Source organism: Microcaecilia unicolor, chromosome 9 (genome assembly GCF_901765095.1).
Source record: "Microcaecilia unicolor chromosome 9, aMicUni1.1, whole genome shotgun sequence".
Classification (NCBI taxonomy): Eukaryota; Metazoa; Chordata; class Amphibia; order Gymnophiona; family Siphonopidae; genus Microcaecilia; species Microcaecilia unicolor.
In genome coordinates, this window is record NC_044039.1 from 140,333,209 (window position 1) to 140,356,205 (window position 22,997).

Genomic DNA, 22,997 nt, shown 5'->3' on the forward strand with positions numbered 1-22,997 from the left:
CTTTCATGCATATTTGCTGTGGATACCCTGAAAACCAAACTGGCTAGGGACTACTCAAGGACTGGCATAAGAAATACTTCCTAGTAGTCAGAACAATGAACCAGGAACAAGGGAAGTCAGGATTCACCCTTGTGAACTTGGACGTTACTATTGGGCTCATTTTCGAAAGAGAAGGACGCCCATCTTTCGACATAAATCGGAAGATGGACGTCCTTCTCCCAGGGTTATCCAAATTGGTATAATGGAAACCCAATTTTGGACGTCCCCAACTGCACTCCGTTGCAGAAACGGTCAAAGTTCAAGGGGGCATGTCGGAGGCGTAGCGAAGGCGGGACTTGGGTGTGCCTAACACTTAGACATCCTTGACCCATAATGGAAAAAAAAGAAGGACGTCCCTGATGAGCACTTGGACGTTTTCACCCGGACCGGTTTTTATTATGACTAAGGCACAAAAAGGTGCCCGAACTGACCAGATGACCACCGGAGAGTATCGGGGATGACCTCCCCTTACTCCCCCAGTGGTCACTAACCCCCTCCCACCCTCAAAAAACATCTTTAAAAATATTGATTGCCACCCTCTATGGGGGCTCAGCACACAAGGTAAGGGAGCTATGTACCTGGGAGCAATTTATAAAGCCCACTGCGGTGCCCCCTAGGGTGCCCGGTTGGTGTCTTGGAATGTCAGGGGGACCAGTGCACTATGAATGCTGGCTCCTCCCACGACCAAATGGCTTGCATTTGGTCGTTTCTGAGATGGATGTCCTTGGTTTCAAAAATCGCTGAAAATCAGAGATGACCATGTCTAAGGATGTCCATCTCTAAGGACGACCAAATTTAAGGATTTGGACATCCCTGACGGTATTTTTGAAACGAAAGATGGACGTCCATCTTGTTTCAAAACAGTACTAATTACACTCATGACTAAATTCAAACAAACGATTGCAACTGGAAAAAACATACTACTCCTACAATTTGACATGTCAAGCGCTTTCGACATGGTTGATCATGGAATATTACTACATATCCTTGAGTACTTCGGAATTGGAGGTAACGTTCTCAATTGGTTTAAAGGTTTCCTAACCACACGATCATACCAAGTGACATCTAACTTGACTACTTCAGCCACATGGATACCTGAATGTGGAGTCCCACAGTGATCCCCCCTCTCACCAACTCTATTCAACTTAATGATGATACCCTTGGCCAAACTACTATCAAACCAAAACCTCAACCCATACATATATGCAGACGACGTAACGATCTACATCCCATTCAAACAAGATTTAAAGGAAATTTCCAATGACATTAACCAAAGCCTTCATATCATGCACTCATGGGCGGATGCATTCAAGCTGAAACTTAATGCAGAAAAAACCCAATGCCTAGTACTTACCTCTCAATATAACACGAACAAATTCACCACCATTAACACACCAAATCTGAACCTTCCAATTTTAGACACCCTAAAAATTCTTGGAGTCACTATTGATAGACACCTTACACTCGAGAATCATGCGAAAAACACAACCAAGAAGATGTTTCACTCAATGTGGAAATTAAAAAGAGTAAGATCTTTCTTCCCAAGGACCGTCTTCCGTAACCTAGTACAATCAATGGTGCTCAGCCATCTAGACTATTGCAACGCACTCTATGCTGGCTGCAAAGAGCAAATAATCAAGAAACTTACCGGAAGATTGGAGGGTGGCCAATGTAACGCCCATTTTTTTAAAAGGTTCCAGGGGAGATCCGGGAAATTATAGACCGGTGAGTCTGACGTCGGTGCCAGGGAAAATGGTAGAGGCTATTATTAAAAACAAAATTACAAAGCACGGAGGCTACTATTAAAAACAAAATTACAGAGCACATCCGAGGACAGGGATTACTGAGACCGAGTCAGCACAGCTTTTGTGTGGGGAAATCTTGCCTGACCAATTTACTTCAATTCTTTGAAGGAGTAAACAAACATGTGGACAAAGGGGAGCAGGTTGATATTGTGTATCTGGATTTTCAAAAGGCGTTTGACAAGGTACCTCATGAAAGGCTTCAGAGGAAATTGGAGGGTCATGGGATAGGAGGAAAAGTCCTATTGTGGATTAAAAACTGGTTGAAGGACAGGAAACAGAGAATGAGGTTAAATGGGCAGTATTCACAATGGAGAAGGGTAGTTAGTGGGGTTCCTCAGGGGTCTGTGCTAGGACCGCTGCTTTTTAATAGATTTATAAATGATTTAGAGATGGGAGTAACTAGCGAGGTAATTAAATTTGCTGATGACACAAAGTTATTCAAAGTCATTAACTCGAGACAGGATTGTGAAAAATTACAGAAGGACCTTATGAGACTGGGAGACTGGGCAGCTAAATGGCAGATGACGTTTAATGTGAGCAAGTGCAAGGTGATGCATGTGGGAAAAAAGAACCCGAATTATAGCTACGTCATGGAAGGTTCCACGTTAGGAGTTACGGACCAAGAAAAGGATCTGGGTGTCGTCGTCGATAATACACTGAAAACTTCTGCTCAGTGTGCTGCTGTGGCTAGGAAAGCAAATAGAATGTTGGGTATTATTAGGAAAGGTATGGAAAACAGGTGTGAGGATGTTATAATGCCGTTATATCGCTCCATGGTGCGACCGCACCTTGAGTATTGTGTTCAATTCTGGTCGCCGCATCTCAAGAAAGATATAATGGAATTGGAAAAGGTGCAGCGAAGGGCGATTAAAATGATAGCGGGAATGGGACGATTTCCCTATGAAGAAAGATTAAGGAGGCTAGGGCTTTTCAGCTTGGAGAAGAGACAGCTGAGGGGAGACATGATAGAGGTATATAAAATAATGAGTGGAGTGGAACAGGTGGATGTGAAGCGTCTGTTCACGCTTTCCAAAAATACTAGGACTAGGGGGCATGCGATGAAACTACAGTATAGTAATTTTAAAACAAATCAGAGAAAATGTTTCTTCACCCAACGCGTAATTAAACTCTGGAATTCGTTGCCGGAGAACGTGGTGAAGGCGGTTAGCTTGGCAGAGTTTAAAAGGGGGTTAGACGGTTTCCTAAAGGACAAGTCCATAAACCGCTACTAAATGGACTTGGGAAAAATCCACAATTCCGGGAATAACATGTATAGAATGTTTGTACGTTTGGGAAGCTTGCCAGGTGCCCTTGGTCTGGATTGGCCGCTGTCGTGGACAGGATGCTGGGCTCAATGGACCCTTGGTCTTTTCCCAGTGTGGCATTACTTATGTACTTATGTACTTCAGACAGCCCAGAACACTGCAGCCAGACTCATTCGGAAAAACAAAATATGAAAGTGCTAACCCCTACGAGAAAAACTACACTGGCTCCCACTTAAAGAACGCATCACGTTCAAAATATGTACCCTAGTTCACAAACAAGCTCATTTTCAAAGCACTATGGAACTTAGCTTCCCAAAGTGCTTTGAAAATATGCCTAAAAATCATCCATGGAGACGCTTCAGCCTACATGTCAGACCTGATAGATTTACCACCCAGGAACGCTAAAAAATCAGCCCGCACATTCCTTAATCTTCACTTCCCCAACTGCAAAGGTCTAAAATACAAACTAACACATGCGTCAACCTTTTCCTACTTGAGCACACAATTTTGAAATGCACTGCCGCGCAACATAAAAACGATCTATGAACTAACTAACTTCCGCAAACTACTGAAGACCCATCTCTTTGACAAGGCATACCAAAAAAAGATCAACAAATGTGAACCCCTACACATAAATTCAGAACTACCTCACGATATTTGCTTGTTATTCTACTATCCTTTATTATTATTATCATGTTACCCAAGATCCTTATGCTATACTAAATGTATATTTTCTTTGTCATTTTCATGTTACCCAAGATCCTTATGCAATACTAAATTTATAATTTCTTATATATTTCCATTATTCATGTTGTAATGTAAGCCATATTGAGCCTGCAAAGAGGTGGGAAAATGTGGGATACAAATGCAATATAAATAAATACGGGTTTCCCTGCCCCTGGATCTGGATATTTTGCAAGGATGTCCAAATCAAAACGTGGACGTCCCTTTCGAAAATGCCCCTCCACATCTCCCACTGCCTCAGGTATCCATTTTGACTCTAAGCTCTACATTTGTCCACTAGCACAAAGACAATGGTAAGCATTATTATTAATCTGTGATATAGGTAAAATTCTTTTTTAAGGAGATGGTAAAGTTGAATTTTTAAAAAATGTAACTTCTTGCACAAACACTGTTCTCATTAGCATCTTCTTTGGGTGGGAGGAGGAAGGGTCTGGAAACTTCCTCCTGACACTGAGTTTTCAATGAAATCAGAGCCTGCCTTTGCTTGAGCTAGTTTCCATTCACAAATATCTGGCCTGGGTGGCGGAGGGGGCTCCCCCATTTTTTATTTATTCCCTGTAATCTCCATAACCTAGCCATTGCAGCAGTAATCTTTTGTTGGGGGGGGGGGGGGGTCACAGACTGCAGTTCCTTTAGGAACTCAGTACAAGTGCATCCTGAATGCAATAATAAGGGTTGCTGTTCAGTGATAACTACACTCCCTATCACTGGGGCTATGAAGCATCCCCAGTCTCTGCCAGCCCAGCAGATGAAGCTGGGTTCAAGAATCAAAGTCAGATCACCCAATTCATAAACATTCCTAGAGATTACACCTAAAGGGTACATCAGCCTTCGGAGAATTAAACCTGTGTCATTGATATTCAAAGTCTTAGAACAACTTAAAAACAAAAATGCTTACCTGTCCAGCCAAAGAGCCACAAGCACCAGCAGCTCCACTGACCACCATTGTCTGACTGGCACCCGGAGTCACATGCCCTTTCTCCTTTACGCCAAACAAGGCTGTCAGCCCTGGCATCCCCACTGCCCCCAGGAAGTAAGAGAGGTGTCCATCTACAAGTTCTGGATCAAGCTAAAAATAAAAATTACACTAATAACATTCAATAGAAGGCTGGTTCTGTGATATTTATTTTTAAAAAATTTTTATTCCGCACAATCCTACATCTCTTGGTGGATTACAGCATAACATACATATTACCACAATATACTGCAGCACTGGAGGCCCATATTCAAATGACCTGTCCACTGACTGCTGAACAGTAGCATGATGTTGGGCTTGTACTACAACCCTAAGGGATTGTGGATTGATGCACTAGTGTGAAACCTGTTATTACGGTAACAAAGTGGTGCTGAAAGACAGTCTGAAAGAAGACTCTTTCTAGTTCTCCACAGCAAGAAGGTCCAACATTGTCTAGACCATCTTGGGAGAAGTGGGAAGAATAAAAGACAGAGCCAACCCTCTAGGCAGATTAGGCATCCACCTAGGGCAGCACAGTTCCAGGGAGAGTACTCATGGCAGTCAGCAACAGTGGAGTGTAATACTGCCAGAACTAAGAGTGCGCTGAGTATGTCTAGTAGAGGCCGGGTCAAATCTGATCTTTCGTCACTTGATTCCCAGTGCAATGGCCATGCTTCAGTGTGCCACTGCTGCCTGAAGTTAGAGCTATCCTGAGTCATTATGAGCCCATACAGCCATCATGCTAGTAGAAGGAAGCAGCTGGTACGTAACTGTGTGTGACTGTGACCTAGCAATTACAGCCTGCCTCAATGTGTAAAGGATTTGCTCCTCAACCTAGTTTCAGCACAGCAGGCTTGTACTGAGGCAGCACTACAGGAGGTGCAGAGTTCTGTGCTACTGGCATCTTGGTCTTCCTATTCCCAGCAGAAGAGACTAGCAGATGGCACTGCACCCACTACCATCCATGTGGTCTGAGTCTGAGATGAGGGAGAGGGTTGCTTAAAGCCTGAGACTCCAGTAATAGGTAGATACTTAAAAGAAGAGGGGATGGGGGGGGGGGGGGGGGGAGGGTGAAATGATGAAGCTGTTCACTGAGCCTAAGGATAAAGAGTGGAAAATAGGTGCTCAACTGGCTGGAGCTGAAGGTTGGAGAAGAAAGGAGGGAGCTGCTGGAAGGGCCTGAAGACGAGCAGGAAAGAATGAAGGGGGGCATGCTGGATCTGAGGGATTTTGCTGGGGCTAAAGGCAAAGAGGGGTTTGAGGGTGAGAATGGCTGCAGGGGCTGGGGGGCTGTTGGGAGTGGGGTGGAAGAAGAAAGAGGCTGCTATTTTATTTTTATTACATTTGTACCCCGCGCTTTCCCACTCATTGCAGGCTCAATGCGGCTTACATGGGGCAATGGAGGGTTAAGTGACTTGCCCAGAGTCACAAGGAGCTGCCTGTGCCTGAAGTGGGACTTGAACTCTGTTCCTCAGTTCCCCAGGACCAAAGTCCACCATCCTAACCACTAGGCCACTCCTCCACTGCTAGGCTAGAAACAGACCTCTGAGGAAGCTACACTGAGGGGAAGGCAAGTGCACAGTTGACGGTTCACCTAGGGAATCAGATACAGTTTGGGCCAGCCCTGTTAAAAAGGGGGAAAAAACCCCAAACAAAACCAGAAAGAAAAGCTATTCAACACAGACTTCAGAAGTGGCTCTCCAAGCCTATCAAATGGTCTCCTGAATTTTTTCTTTTCCCAAAAAAACCACCTGGTCTAACCACATCTCAGTCATTGCTGGTTAGGTATGTAATGTCGGCCGCGAGGGTTACTTTGGCTGCTCACTGGAAGTATCCTCAAGTTCCTTCATTGGTAAAGTGGTTAAATAAACTCTGGTACATTTGTGAAATGGAGAGATTGTGGGCCATTCATCATAAAACTTTGTCTAAATGGGAAGCTATCTAGGAACCTTATGTGTCACATTGCTCGTGTTGAAGGCTGGTGACTAGAGAGGAGAGGAGACGAGGGGGGGGGGGTTGCTGTTGTTGTTCTATTTTATGGGGGAGAGGGTATTGGGGGGAAAACTCCTGTTATAAATTCTTGAAGTACTTTGTTTGTTACCTCTCTAGTTTGAGAAAATACTATACACTCTAGCGGTTTATGAGGCTTGTTTTAAAGCCCTCCGGGGGGGGGGGGGGGGGGGGGGGGGTTACATTTGTGTAGTATTTGTCATTCAGCTGTACTTGCACTTGTACTGTTTCTCAAACTTAAAGACTTACATAAATTTTTTAAAAATACCAGAAAGAAAAAAAAAAGATTTTTCCGCTATCAAGAACTCATTTAAGTGCATTCATATTAGCCTTCTGTGAACATATAGTTACATCTATTTACATTGAACACATGTATAAAGTTTATAAAGCAAAGATACTTACCTGTAACACAGTTGTCTCCAACCTTTTTCATGTAAAGGGCTGAAGAGTGAATACAAGAAAGCTCCGAGGGCCACCAAAATATTTCAAGCTTACATGCACAAGCCTATACTAGTTAAATACTACTGAATTTGTAAAATTGCCTTTACCTGCTTTTTCAGACCAGGTATTAAACATTAATACTGATTTTACAACACTTCAAGGATATATTTTAAAAACTTTATTTTGGCTTGTCAACAGTAGCAAATATCATAAATTAAAAACACTTGGATGACACACAAGAGAAATTTTTGCTGTTACTATAATCAAGTGATTATTAAACATGAAATATTGATTCTACAACACAGATAGGATATATTTAAACTCACTCAATTGTGGCTTGTCAGCTGTAGTGAATATCATAACTGTGGCAAATATCACAAATGAGATACTTGTATCTACATACTGTTTACCACACAGCATATTGAGGGCCACAGCGGAGGATTTTGGGGGCCCCACATTGGAGACCACTGCTGTATCAGGTGTTCTCCAACGACAACAGGATATATATTCTCACATATAGGTGACATCATTCACAGAGCCCCGGTGCAGATGCCAAGTATATCATCACTTTAAGAGCTCTCTGGCAGCGTCCGACTGTGCATGCGCAGGTGCCTTCCTCCTGGATACATGAGCGCAGGACCAGCAGTACAATAATCGAGCTAAAGGTGGCAATTCCAAGGAGAGGCGAGCAGATATGCGAGAATATATGTCCTGCTGGCCTTAGAGAATACCTGCTACAGGTAAGTATCTTCACTTTCTCAGAGGACAAGCAGAACATTATCGTCTCCTAGCTACCAGGCACACCAGAAAACAATCAGAATTCAGCAAGCAGAAATTTGCACACAGCAAATCTCATAAAAACTGTTAACTGAGAATTATACAGAGAGAGATATTGCAGGTGTCACCTGGGACAGCAGAAAAATGGGTTTGGAGGATGGAGTTGGATGCTACACACTAAATAAATTCTGCAGAACTGTCTGACCGAATCTACTATCCCGATGGGAATTCTGCTCCAGGCAACAGTGGGAAGTGAAGGTATGGACCGAAGACCAAGCTGAAGCCCAGCAAACCTCCTTCACGGAGAAAGACCTTAAATGGGCTACAATGTCACCATGGCTCTAATATTATGAGCCATGACATGACTTTCCAGAGTTAACCCAGCCCAGGTGTAAGCAAAAGAGATGCAAGTAGAAAGTGTCCACTTACTGATGGCCACCCCCAATCTATCGGGGTCATTGGAGACAAAAAGCTGAGAGGATTGCCAATAAGATTTTGTTCTCTCAAGTTAGAAATCCAAAGTACGCTTGCAGCCCAGAGTGTGGAGTGCTCCCTCACCTGGTTGATGCTGGGCTCGATGGACCTTTGGTCTTTCCCAGTACGGCAATACTTTGACAAGGTACCTCATGAAAGGCTACAGAGGAAATTGGAGGGTCATGGGATAGGAGGAAATGTTCTATTGTGAAACTGGTTGAAGGATAGGAAACAGAGAGTGGGGTTAAATGGGCAGTATTCACAATGGAGAAAGGTAGTTAGTGGGGTTCCTCAGGGGTCTGTGCTAGGACCGCTGCTTTTTAATAGATTTATAAATGATTTAGAGATGGGAGTAACTAGCGAGGTAATTAAATTTGCTGATGACACAAAGTTATTCAAAGTTGTTAAATCGCGACAGGATTGTGAAAAATTACAAGAGGACCTTACGAGACTGTGAGACATAGTAACATAGTAGATGACGGCAGAAAAAGACCTGCATGGTCCATCTAGTCTGCCCAAGATAAACTCATATCTTGAATTTGTACCTGTCTTTTTCAGGGCACAGACCGTATAAGTCTGCCCAGCAGTATTTCCCGCCTCCCAACCACCAGTCCCGTCTCCCATCACCGGCTCTGGTACAGACCGTATAAGTCTGCCCTCCCCTATCCTAGCCTCCCAACCACCAACCCCTCTTCCCCCCACCTGCTCCGCCACCCAATTTCAGCTAAGCTTCTGAGGATCCATTCCTGCTGCACAGGATTCCTTTATGCATATCCCACGCATGTTTGAATTCCGTTACCGTTTTCATCTCCACCACCTCCCGCGGGAGGGCATTCCAAGCATCCACCACCCTCTCCGTGAAAAAATACTTCCTGATATCTTTTTTGAGTCTGCCCCCCTTCAATCTCATTTCATGTCCTCTCGTTCTACCGCCTTCCCATCTCCGGAAAAGATTTTTTTGCGGATTAATACCTTTCAAGTATTTGAACGTCTGTATCATATCACCCCTGTTCCTCCTTTCCTCCAGGGTATACATGTTCAGGTCAGCAAGTCTTTGGTCATACGTCTTGGAACGCAAATCCCATACCATTCTCATAGCTTTTCTTTGCACCTCTTCCATTTTTTTAACATCCTTCGCAAGGTACGGCCTCCAAAACTGAACACAATACTCCAGGTGGGGCCTCACCAACGACTTGTACAGGGGCATCAACACTTCCTTTCTTCTGCTGGTCACACCTCTCTCTATACAGCCTAGCAACCTTCTCGCTACGGCCACCGCCCTGTCACACTGTTTCGTCGCCTTCAGATCCTCGGATACTATCACCCCAAGATCCCTCTCCCCCTCAGTACCTATCAGACTCTCCCCGCCTAACACATACGTCTCTCGTGGGTTTCTACTCCCTAAATGCATCACTTTGCATTTCTTCGCATTGAATTTTAATTGCCAAACCTCAGACCATTCTTCTAGCTTCCTCAGATCCCTTTTCATGCTTTCCACTGGGCGGCTAAATGGCAGATGACGTTTAATGTGAGCAAGTGCAAGGTGATGCATGTGGGAAAAAAGAACCCGAATTATAGCTACGTCATGCAAGGTTCCACGTTAGGAGTTATGGACCAAGAAAGGGATCTGGGTGTCGTCGTCGATAATACACTGAAACCTTCTGCTCAGTGTGCTGCTGCGCATAGGAAAGCGAATAGAATGTTGGGTATTATTAGGAAAGGTATGGAAAACAGGTGTGAGGATGTTATAATGCCGTTGTATCGCTCCATGGTGCGACCGCACTTTGAGTATTGTATTCAATTCTGGTCGCCGCATCTCAAGAAAGATATAGTAGAATTGGAAAAGGTGCAGCGAAGGGCGACTAAAATGATAGCGGGGATGGGACGACTTCCCTATGAAGAAAGATTAAGGAGGCTAGGGCTATTCAGCTTGGAGAAAAGACAGCTGAGGGGAGACATGATAGAGGTATATAAAATAATGAGTGGAGTGGAACAGGTGGATGTGAAGCCTCTGTTCACACTTTCCAAAAATACTAGGACTAGGGGGCATGCGATGAAACTACAGTGTAGTAAATTTAAAACAAATCGGAGAAAATGTTTCTTCACCCAACGTATAATTAAACTCTGGAATTCGTTGCCAGAGAACGTGGTGAAGGCGGTTAGCTTAGCAGAGTTTAAAAAGGGGTTGGACGGTTTCCTAAAGGACAAGTCCATAAACCGCTACTAAATGGACTTGGGAAAAATCCACAATTCCAGGAATAACATGTATAGAATGTTTGTACGTTTGGGAAGCTTACCAGGTGCCCTTGGCCTAGGTTGGCCGCTGTCATGGACAGGATGCTGGGCTCGATGGACCCTTGGTCTTTTCCCAGTATGGCATTACTTATGTACTTATGTAGAATCTTTTCCGGAAGCCAAAAGGACCTAGGAGACACCCTCAGGGAGAAGCAAGGCAGCCAGTTGTATTTATTTTAGATTTTACTCACACCTTTTTCAGTAGTAGCTCAAGGTGAGTTACATTCAGGTACACTGGGTATTTCTCTGTCCCAGGAGGGCTCACAATCTAAGTTTGTACCTGAGGCAATGGAGGGTTAAGTGACTTGCTCAAGATCACAAGGAGCAGCAGTGGGATTTGAACCAGCCACCTCTGGATGTCAAGATCAGTGCTCTAATCACTAGGCCACTCCTCCACTCTCCAAGCTCTGTGGGCTAGAGACTGGAGGGTGGGATGTAGAAGGGATTCCTTGTTCTCAGTGATAAGGTGTTCTTCTGAGGAAACCCCCAGAAGCAGAGGGAACTATATCTGCCTGTGCCACTAAGGCGTAATGAGAATCATGGTCCCTCAATCCAGGTGAAGCTTCAACAAAGTTTTCCTGATGAGGGGAATCAGAGGGAATGCGTATCAGGGACATATTCTCTAATAAAGGAGAAAGGCATCTGATGCTAGCCTATTGTGTGAAATGAAGCCTGGAGCAAAACTGAGGGTCTTTGTTGTTGTGGGGCATGGCAAACAGATCTACTGAAGGAGTGCCCCACACCTTGAATAGTTTGCATGCAACAGTCATAATAAGAGACCACTTGTAGGGTTGCAACACTCTGCTTAACATGTCCCCCAGAGTGTTGTTCTTCCCCAAGTAACTTAAAGATTGGGGTTTAAAAGTGGATTTGCACATTATTGATAAAGACAGAATTTAAAAAAAAAATCAGACTTTATTAACTAGTCTCCATACCCTATTCCCCATAGTTTTATAACTTGAAACTTTGACACAGCATTAACAGATAGCCTGTAGAACGGACAGCAGTCTCTTGTTCAGTCTTAGAGAAAAAAATAATAAAAAAGAGAAGCAAGCATTATTAACTAGTTCCCGTGGAGGGGCATAATGGAACGCAAACGCCCATCTCCATGGGCGTCTATGTCCGAGAATGTGTACGTGAAGGGGCGGGACAGACCGTATTTTCGAAAAAAATGGGCGCCCATCTTTTTTTTTCGATAATACGGTTTGTGCTTGGCAAATGCATCGGATTTGTGCTGGGCGGTTTCATTTTTCAGCGATAATGGAAACCGAAGGCGCCCAGCTCAAAAACGAACAAATCCAAGGCATTGGGTCATGGGAGGGGCCAGGATTCGTAGTGCACTGGTCCCCCTCACATGCCAGGACACCAACCGGGCACCCTAGGGGGCACTTGTAACAATTAAAAAAAAAAATTAAATACCTCCCAAGTCCATAGCTCCCATCCCTTGGGTGCTGAGCCCCTCAAATCTCCCCCAAAACCCACTGCCCACAACTCTACACCATTACCATAGCACTTATGGTTGAAGAGGAGCACCTAAATGTGGGTACAGTGGGTTTTGGGGGCGGTTTGGAGGGCTCCCAGTTACCACCACAAGTGTAACAGGTGGGGGGGGGGGCCCTCGGTCCACCTGGGTAAAGTCCACTGCACCCACTAACAACTGCTCCAGGGACCTGCATACTGCTGTGATGGATCTGGGTATGGCATTTGAGGCTGGTATACATGCTGGAAAAAAAAGTTGTTAAAGTTGTTTTTTTTTTATGGTGGGAGGGGATTAGTGACCACTGGGGGAGTCAGGGGTGATCATCCCCGATTCCCTCCGGTGGTCATCTGGTCATTTAGGGCACTTTTTTGGGACTTGTTCGTGCAAAAAAAGGGTCCAATAAAAATGACCCAAATTCGCGCCAAAAATGCCTTTCTTTTTTCGATTTTCGGCCGAAGGCGCCCATCTCTCCTCGGCTGATAAACACGCCCCAGTCCCGCCTTTACGCCTCCGACACGCCCATTTCTGCGACAGATTACAGTTGAAGACGCCCAAAATCGACTTTCGATTATACCGATTTGGACGCCTTTGCGAGATGGGCGCTATCTCCCGATTTGGGTCGAAATCTGGGAGCCCATCACTTTCGAAAATAAGGCTGATAGTGTACTATAATCAAGTGATTATTAAACATGAAATATTGATTCTACAACACAGATAGGATATATTTAAACTCACTAAACTGCGGCTTGTCAGCTGTAGCGAATATCATAACTGTGGCAAATATCGTATCTGTAGTATCTACTCTATTGCCTATCTTCATGTCCCCTGCAAAAAAGCAAACACTTCCTTCTAATCCTTCAGCAAAGTCTCCCACAAATATACTAAAAAGAATCAGCCCCAGCACCAACTTCTGAAGTACTCCACTACTCACCTTCCTTTCCTCCGAGCAGATTCCATTTACTGCCATCCTCTGCCGCCCATCAGTCAACCAGTTTCCAATCCAGTTCACCATTTTGGGTGCTAAGGTCAGCCTTTTCAACTTATTCTTGAGTCTTCTGTGAGGGACCGTATCAAAGGCATTGCTGAAATCTAAGTAGATTATATCTAGTGCAGGCCCTTTATCCAGTTCCTTGGTCACCCAGTCAAAGGAATCAATCAGATTTGTTTGGAAGGATTTTCCTTTGGTAAAGCCATGTTGCCTTGGACCCAGCAACCCCGCTGCATTCTAGAAAGTTAACTATGTTTTCCTTCAGCAGTGACTCCAATATTTTTTTCTACCACCAACGTGAGGCTTACCTGACTGCAGCTTCCCAATTTATTTATTTATTGCACTTGTATCCCACATTTTCCCACCTATTTGCAGGCTCAATGTGGCTTACAAAGATCTGTTATGGCATCGCCATAACAGGGTAAAAAGTACAATTGATGTTACAAAGAAATCAAGGCAAACACGAGGGTCTGGTCTACCAGTTATAGAAAGAGACATTCTGTGTAAAGGTGTGTAGGTGTTGTGTTATAGTTAGTTATGGGTTATTGTGGTAGGCCTTGTTGCAGAGATAGGTTTTCAGAGATTTGCAGAAGTTAATTACTTCGTTGATTGTTTTCAGGTGAGTTGGTAGTGCGTTCCACAGCTGCGTGCTCATGTAGGAAAAGCTGGTCGCGTGTGTTAGTTTGTATTTCAGTCCTTTACAGCTGGGGAAGTGTAGGTTAAGAAATGTGCGAGAAGATCTTTTGGCGTTTCTGGGTGGGAGGTACACGAGGTCTAGCATGTAGGTCAGGGCATCTCCGTAAATGATTTTATGAACAATCGTGCAGATCTTCAACGCGATACTTCTTTAAGTGGGAGCCAGTATAATTTCTTTCTTAGGGGTTTTGCACTTTCATATTTTGTTTTTCCAAATATGAGTCTTGCTGCGGTATTCTGGGCTGTTTGAAGTTTCTTGATGGTCTGTTCTTTACAGCCAGCGTAGAGTGCATTGCAGTAGTCCAGGTGGCTTAGTACCATTGACTGTACCAGGTTCCGGAAAATGGCTCTCTGGAAGAAAGGTTTACTCTTTTGAGTTTCCACATAGAGTGGAACATTTTCTTAGTTGTATTCTTCACGTGATTTTCAAGTGTGAGGTTTCGATCGATAGTAACTCCCAGAACTTTTAAATTGTTTGAGACAGGGAGGGAAAAGTTTGGGATGGTTATGGTGGTGGATTTATTTGTGTTGTGTTATAAGTATAAGACATCGTGTTTTTTCTGCGTAGAGTTTGAGCTGAAATGCATCCACCCAGGAGTGCATGATTTGGAAGCTTTGGTTGATTTCGTTGGTGATTTCCTTTAGGTCATGTTTGAACGGGATGTAAATCATGACAACGTCTGCATATATGTATGCGTTGAGATTTTGATTGTCTAATAGCTTGGCTAGGGGTATCATCATGAGGTTAAAGAGGGTTGGTGAGAGGGGGGATCCTTGGGAGATTCCGCATTCGGGTAGCCATGGGTCTGATATCGCCGCGTTAGTTGTTACTTGGTATGATCTTGTTGTCAGGAATCCTCTAAACCATTTAAGAACGTTACCTCCAACTCCAAAGTATTCCAGGATGTGTAATAGTATTCCATGGTTGACCATGTCGAAGGCACTGGACATATCAAATTGCAGGAGAAGTTTGTCATGAACCCTTCCCCATTCCTCCTAAGTGCATCCCGTCTTCGTCGCCTTCGTCGCCCTTCCTCACCCACCCTTCTCCGCACTCTCCTGCTCCTTCTCCTGCTATCCGCGAGAGACATCAATCCCAACCCAGGTCCCCCACACCTGTCCTCGTCCTCATCTCATCTATGCAAATGTTCCTGCGATATCTCCAATCTCATCTCTATTCCCCTCCTCCCTCCCCTTCTCATGCGCCCTGTGGAACGCCTGCTCAATCTGCAACAAACTTCCCTTCACCCACGATCTCTTCATCTCCCATTCCCTTCAACTGCTCGCCCTAACTGAAACCTGGCTCACCCCTGATGACTCTGCCTCAATCGTGGCCCTATGCCACGGAGGCTATCTTTTCTCCCATTCGCCCTGCTCAGTTGGTCGCGGAGGCGGCGTCGGGCTACTACTTTCGCCCTCCTGCAGTTTTCAACCTCTCCACCTACCTCAGTCTCACTGCTTCTCATCCTTTGAAGTTCACTCCATCCGTCTATTCCACCCGCTGCCACTCAGAGTTGCAGTCATTTACCGCCGCCCCCTAATAAGTCCCTCCCTTCCTTCCTTCCCGACTTCGATGCCTGGCTCTCTGTTTTTCTTCAGCCCTCATCCCCATCCCTCATTCTTGGTGACTTCAACATACACATTGATAACCCATCCGACTCATATGTTTCTCAGTTCCTTACTCTTACCTCCTCCTTCAACCTCCAACTGGGCTCCTCCACCCCTACTCACAAATCTGGCCACTGTCTTGATCTCGTCCTCTCTTCTACTTGCTCACCCTCCAATTTCCGCGCATCAGCTCTTCCTCTCTCTGACCATCACCTAATCACATTCACACTTCAGCACCCTCCCCCTCATTCTCGCCCAACACTAAATACTACTTCCAGAAATCTCCAGGCTGCTGACCCACTCACCTTATCCTCTAATATCTCTGATCTCCTCCCTTCCATCATGTCCTCCGAATCTGTTGACAAAGCTGTCTCCACTTACAATGCCACTCTCTCCTCTGCTCTAGACACTCTTGCACCGTCCATCTCCCGTCCCACAAGGCGTACCAATCCCCAGCCCTGGCTGACCCCTTGCACCCAATACCTTCGCTCCTGCGCCCGTTCGGCTGAATGCCTCTGGAGGAAATCTCGCACCCATACTGATTTCATTCACTTCAAATTCATGCTATCCTCCTTCCAATCCTCCCTATTCCTCGCCAAACAGGACTATTACACCCAATTGACTAATTCCCTCAGCTCTAATCCTCATCGTCTCTTCGCCACCCTCAACTCCCTCCTCAAAGTGCCCTCTGCTCCCACCCCCCCTCCCTCACTCTCTCCTCAATCTCTGGCCGACTACTTCCGTGACAAGGTCCAGAAGATCAACCTCGAATTCACCACCAAACCTTCTCCTCCTCTTCATCCTATAACCCACTCTCTCAACCAACCAACCCAGGCCTCCTTCTCCTCTTTTCCTGATATCACCGAAGAGGAAGCCGCCCATCTCCTCTCCTCCTCAAAATCCACCACCTGTTCCTCAGACCCCATCCCCACCAACCTACTTAGCAGCATCGCTCCTACTATCACCCCCTCCATCTGTCATATCCTTAACCTCTCTCTCTCCACTGCAACTGTCCCGGACACCTTCAAGCATGCTGTGGTCACACCACTCCTCAAAAAACCATCTCTTGACCCTACCTGTCCCTCCAACTACCGCCCCATTTCCCACCTACCCTTCCTCTCCAAGATACTTGAACGCGCCATTCACAGCCGCTGCATTGATTTTCTCTCCTCTCATGCCATCCTCGATCCGCTTCAATCCGGCTTTCGCCCCCTACACTCAACAGAAATGGCACTATCTAAAGTCTAAACAAAAAAAACAGCACCAGGGGCCTTTAAAAATGGAACACAGTTCTTTAATGAATGAGCCTTGATTAAAGAACTGAATGAGCCTTCATTAAAGAACTGTGTTCCATTTTTAAAGGCCCCTGGTGCTGTTTTTTTTGTTTGGACTTTAGTTTGTACTTCGTTCACTATCTAAAGTCTGCAATGACCTGTTCCTCGCCAAATCCAAAGGTCACTACTCCATCATCATCGACCTATCCGCCACTGTTGACACTGTCAATAACAACCTACTTCTTAACACACTGTCCTCCTTTGGGTTCCAGGGCTCTGTCCTCTCCTGGTTCTCCTCTTATCTCTCCCATCATACCTTCAGAGTACACTCTCATGGTTCGTCCTCCTCCCCTATCCCGCTTTCTGTTGGAGTTCCTCAGGGATCTGTCCTTGGGCCCCTCCTTTTTTCAATCTACACCTCTTCCTTAGGCTCCCTGATCTCATCTCATGGTTTCCACTATCATCTTTATGCTGACGACACCCAGCTGTATCTCTCCACACCAGACATCACTGCGGACACCCAGGCCAAAGTATCAGCCTGCTTATCCGACATTGCTGCCTGGATGTCCAATCGCCACCTGAAACTGAACATGGCCAAGACTAAACTTATTTTTTTTTTAATTTGAAAATGTTTATTAAACACAACATAAGAAAAAAATACAATGCTTGCCAGTGCAGCCAACAGACTGCTCTGATGTTCCAAACAATTAAAGTCCAACATCAACTGTAAATCACAATCATTGATGATTTTCTCCCTACCCGTCCACCCTCCCACCCAATTCAAATCCCCCCCCTGCTAAGACTGAACTTATTGTTTTCCCACCCAAACCCACTTCTCCTCTCCCTTCACTATCTATCTCTGTTGATAACACCCTCATCATCCCCGTCTCATCTGCCTGCAACCTCGGTGTCATCTTCGACTCCTCCCTCTCCTTCTCTGCGCATATCCAGCAGATAGCCAAGACCTGTCGCTTCTTCCTCTACAACATTAGAAAAATTCACCCCTTCCTCTCTGAGCACACCACCCGAACTCTCATCCACTCTCTCATTACCTCTCGCCTTGACTACTGCAACCTACTCCTCACCGGCCTCCCACTTAGCCACCTATCCCCCCTTCAGTCCATCCAGAACTCTGCCGCACGTCTTATCTTCCGCCTTGACCGATATACTCATATCACCCCTCTCCTCAAGTCACTTCACTGGCTTCCGATCAGATACCGCATACAGTTCAAGCTTCTCCTACTAACCTACAAATGCACTCGATCTGCAGCCCCTCCTTACCTCTCTACCCTCATCTCCCCTTACGTCCCTACCCGTAACCTCCGCTCTCAAGACAAATCCCTCCTTTCAGTACCCTTCTCCACCACCACCAACTCTAGGCTCCGCCCTTTCTGCCTCGCCTCACCCCATGCTTGGAACAAACTCCCTGAGCCCATACGCCAGGCCCCCTCCCTACCCATCTTCAAATCATTGCTCAAAGCCCACCTCTTCATTGTCGCTTTAGGCACCTAATCACAACACCTCTACTCAAGAAATCTAGACTACCCCAACTTGACATTTCGTCCTTTAGATTGTAAGCTCTTCTGAGCAGGGACCGTCCTTAGTTATTAATTTGTACAGCGCTGCGTAACCCTAGCAGCATTCTAGAAATGTTAAGTAGTAGTAGTAGTATGTTATTGCCAGTTGCAATAGTTTGTTTAAATTTATTCATTAAAGTTACTAGTACTGTTTCTGTGATGTAGTTCGATCAACATCCTGATTGAGAATCGTGTAGAATTGAGTGTTTATTTAGGTGGTTAGTGAGCTGTTTCGTCACTACGCCTTCCATAAGTTTGGTTATCAGCGGGATAGATGTTTCTGGGCTATGGTTAAGTCACTTGTACTTTTCTTAGCGTCTTTAGGTAAAGAAGTAAGTACTATATTTCCTTTATCCTTTGGGAAGAGACCATTTTGTAGCATGTAGTTCAGGTTATTCGTGAGGTCTGTTATGAATTGTTGAGGGGCAGATCTTACTAAGATTACTAGGCCAGATGTCTAATTTGCAATGCGATTTGGCATATCTTTTGAGTGACTGAGAGATGTTTTCGATTGATAGTGAGTCAAAGTTGGTCCATAATCGGTCTGCTGGATATTCCCCATGTATTGGGTCTAGACACTCAAGGAGGTTTACATAATCAATTGTGTTGCTGGGTATCATAGTTCGAAGCGTTATAATTTTCTCTTTGAAGTAATTCGCAAGGTTGTTTGCTGATGGGGTATCTATGTTGTTAGTGGTAACTGGGGTGGTATTTAGTAGGTTATTTACGAGTTGGAAGAGTTTGTGTGTATCCTTGTAGCCTGGTCCAATTTTAGTTTTATAATATGATTTTTTAGTCTGTCTGATGATGTATTTGTATTTTCTTTGTAGTTGTTTCCATTCGTTGAGTGCTGAGTCGTCTTTTTTCTTATTCCATGCTCGTTCTAATCTTTTGACTTGTGCTTTTAGTTCTTTCAGTTCTTCATTAAACCATGGTATTGGTTTTTTCTATGTGAGGTTCTGGTTTGGAGTGGTGTTATGTTGTTTAATATGGTTCTGCATCTGTTGTCCCAGTCTTGAAGAAATTGGGGTGAGTCTGTTGGTGTTGTCCATTCATTGTTATAGAATTGTTGCCAAAATATTAGTGGGTCTATTTTGCCTCTTGTGGTATAGGTTGATTGTTTTTGTTTGTGTTGTCCCTGCTTTTCTGAAGAAGGACCACATCAGTTCATCTCCAATCCTACGGAACCTCTCCTATCTCTAAATATCTATTAAATAAATCCTTAAGAGGTCCCACCAGGACTTCACTGAGCTTCCTCAGTATCCTGAGATGCATCCCATCCACCCAGCTTTGTACACTTTCAGATTTTCAAGCTGTTTATAAACACTTTCTTCCATGAAAAGTGCAATATCCACTCCATTCCAAGATATGCCCTTGGCAGCCGACTGCAGTCCTTCAGGATTTTCTTCCATGAACATCAAAGAGAAGTATTTGTTTAGCATGTTTGCTTTATCCTCATCACTCTCAACATAACCATTCTCAGCATCTTTCAGTCTTACAATTCTATTCCTAGCTTTTCTCCTTTCCCCAATATATCTGAAAAAGGTCGTCACCTTTCTTTATCTCTTTAGCCATTCTTTCTTCTGCCTGTACGTTCGTTAGCCTCTTCGTTTCTTGGAGTTTAATCTGGTAATCTTTCCTTGATCCTCTTGTTGTGTTCTTCTGTATTTCTTGAACGAAGCCTTTTTTGCCCTTAGTTTTTCGGCCACTTGTTTGGAGAACCATATAGGCTTCTTGTTTCTCTTGCTTTTGTTCATTTTCCTTGTATAAAGATTTGCTGCCATATTTTTAGCAGCTTTCAGCTTGGACCATTGCACTTCTACTTCTCCAATGTCTACCCTTGCCATCAGCATCTTCTTCAGGTATTCCCCCATTTTACCATAATCAGCATGTTTGAAATCCAACACTTTTGAGTTTTGTGTGTCTGCACTCTGATTTTGCTCTTATATCAAGCCATATCATGTGATGATCACTATTGCCTAGGTGGGCACCCACCTGGACGCTGGAAACACTTCCTCCATTTGTGAGCACTAGATCCAGCGTTGACCCCTTGTGGATTCCATCACCATTTGTCTGAGCAAAACACTTTGACGTGCATCCATGTTTTCTCTACTTCTTTCTGATTCTGCCAATGGGATGTTCCAATCCACATCAGGCAAGTTGAAGTCTCCAAGCAACAGTGCATCCCCTTTCATTCTGAGCTTATGGATATCTTCTATCAGATACTAGTCCAGCTTCTCCATTTGTGCTGGTGGTCTGGTATATAACACCTGTGTAGATACAGGTTCCATCTTCTCTTTCCAGGACAATCCATATAGCATTTCAGCCACTCTGATATTATTTTCACATATAGTGCCACTCCTCCACCTCTTCAGTCCTCCCTATTCTTCCTAAAAGATTATAGCCCAGTGTGGTCACATCCCATTCATGGGAAGCATTGAACCATGTCTTTGTAATAGCAACGATATCAAAGCCTTCCTCAAACACCAGGGCTTGCAAATCTTGAACCTTTTTACTTAGACTACGAACAGTGTGCCCATTGCTTTTCATGTGTTAAGTGCGTTAGGTGGTTTTCTATATTAACATTACCTTCCCTACTGCCATTAGGTTTTTCCTGGAGGATAATTTCTGAATTCCCTTCCTTCCTTTTCTCACCCCCCACCCTCTACTTTCAATGTTTAAAAACATACTGTCTTAATTTCTCTCCAAATATCCTTTTCTTGTCACAGAAAGATGTAGCCCATCATTACAATGCAGCCTGTTAATTTTCTATGTGCTGCCCCATCCTGCTATGCATCTAAAACCTTCTTCTTTACACCAAGCTTCAAGCCACTTATTGAATTCCTGCTTTATGTAGTCTTTCCTCTGCCTTCAGAATAATTTCATAAAAAGCTGCCGTCCAAACCAAAGAATTGAGTCTCTCCCCAAGCTTCTGGAATGCTCTCTGTGCTCCAACCTTGCTATTCTTGGCCAGGTCATTTGTCCCCAGGTGGATTACAATATCAGTATTAGAATCCTTGCTCTCTACTCAGAGGATCCTAGAAGGCATTTCACTAGGTTGGGACCCTTGAACTGTGCTCCTAAGTTAATGCCTCTGATAATGGAGTCTCCTAGAAGTAAGAATTTTCTGCTTTGAGACGATCTGTCATTGTTTTGGGGATGTGTTTTGGATTGCATTACATTCCTTGCCTTTGGAGGCACCATGATGCTCCAATGCAGCAAAGGCACTGCAGAGGGGCACAGGTTCGGAAGGTGAATGCCTCTGTGACAGGTTGTAATCTATCTGAGCCTACAGTGACCCATTCTGTTCCTTGCTTGCTTTATTCTCTGCAGCAGTGCTGCTGGTAAATTAGCTGGAAATTGGGTAATCTTGGATGCCTCCTTAACTGAGGCCAATTGCTTCTTGAGTTTGGTGATTTCATCTGGTATTTGGAAAAAGATGGGGAAAGCTCTAAGGTTATAGATGGTTTGCCTTCGGACTAAGGCACAACATATACTGCACTGAATGAAAGTCATGCTGATATGATTAACAAGTGTGAAAAGGTGCACTATGGTAAGGGATATCAGTGAGCAAGATTGCCCAGTGTAGGGTTTACTAAGTCTCTTGATCTTCCTATAAAGGGAGAGCTAGATTAGGGGTGGGTGGGACAGGTGTGGGCAGGGAGGCTCTAGAAAGTCAAGAGGAAGACAGAAATATAGCAACTTATAGAGGCCAGAACTTCTGCAACTGAAAGGAAAGGGAGGTTTTTCCCCCCACTTTATAGGACAGATGGAGTTAAAGTCAGCAGATTATCAAGGAGATATTAAGAGAGAGGGACACACAGATAACAGCAATTTAGAATCTATGAATCAATCCAAACACACAAATCTGAAAACATATAAATTCAGAAAAGCTTAGCATCTCCCAAATTGTTCTGTAACAAATAATTCTAAGAGCTTCGCAAGGCAAGGTATACATGTAACTGGTCAGTGGTTTTCTATGATGGTAAAATCTGCTCCGATCAGTTTTGGAATAGGGGTCAATACAATATGGATAATGTAATCAGGGTTTACTTTTGGGGGGAGCCAGTGGCCTGCTAAGGCCTCTAAAGGTGCCTCCTGTGAGATTTAGCTGTCTGATGTTCCTGGGAGGCGTGAAGAATGCAGCTTGCATGGTTTCTCACAAGTTGTGTTTATGTGACACAGGAGTCAGTAACCTGTAGTACTGAGCTACTGCTGGTTGGTGACTACCTCAGTAAACAAGATACGGTAAAAGTCTGACATTTACTGTACCTTAATAATTACCCCCCCCCCCCCATCTTTCTCTCTCTCTGTCTGCACGTCAATATTTTTTACTGTATACATTATAGAAAATAACCACCATGGGGCATGTCATAAGTCTGCAAAATGCATGACTTTGAAACAGTGTGAAGGAGTAATAAGCAGGCTGGTCATAAAGGGGGTAATTTTTTTTTTTGCAGGTCTTGAGCAGTAAAAGTTAATACGTTTACTGGAATAATTTAAAAAAATGGAAAGTATCTGCACAGGGGGGTAGATGACATCACAAACCAAGATGGACAGCTGAGCTGT

At 44.4% G+C, this 22,997-nt stretch overlaps 1 protein-coding gene across 4 annotated transcripts in view; it reads right to left on the minus strand.

Moving 5' to 3' along the window:
• PTGR2 (prostaglandin reductase 2) overlaps positions 1-22,997 on the minus strand; it is a 203,811-nt gene that overhangs the window by 83,656 nt on the left and 97,158 nt on the right. For all 4 annotated transcript variants that reach the window (XM_030214985.1, XM_030214987.1, XM_030214984.1 and 1 more), the window contains one exon: positions 4,752-4,922. In XM_030214985.1, the coding sequence (XP_030070845.1) occupies positions 4,752-4,922 (171 nt within the window). The remainder of the gene's footprint in view (positions 1-4,751; positions 4,923-22,997) is intronic.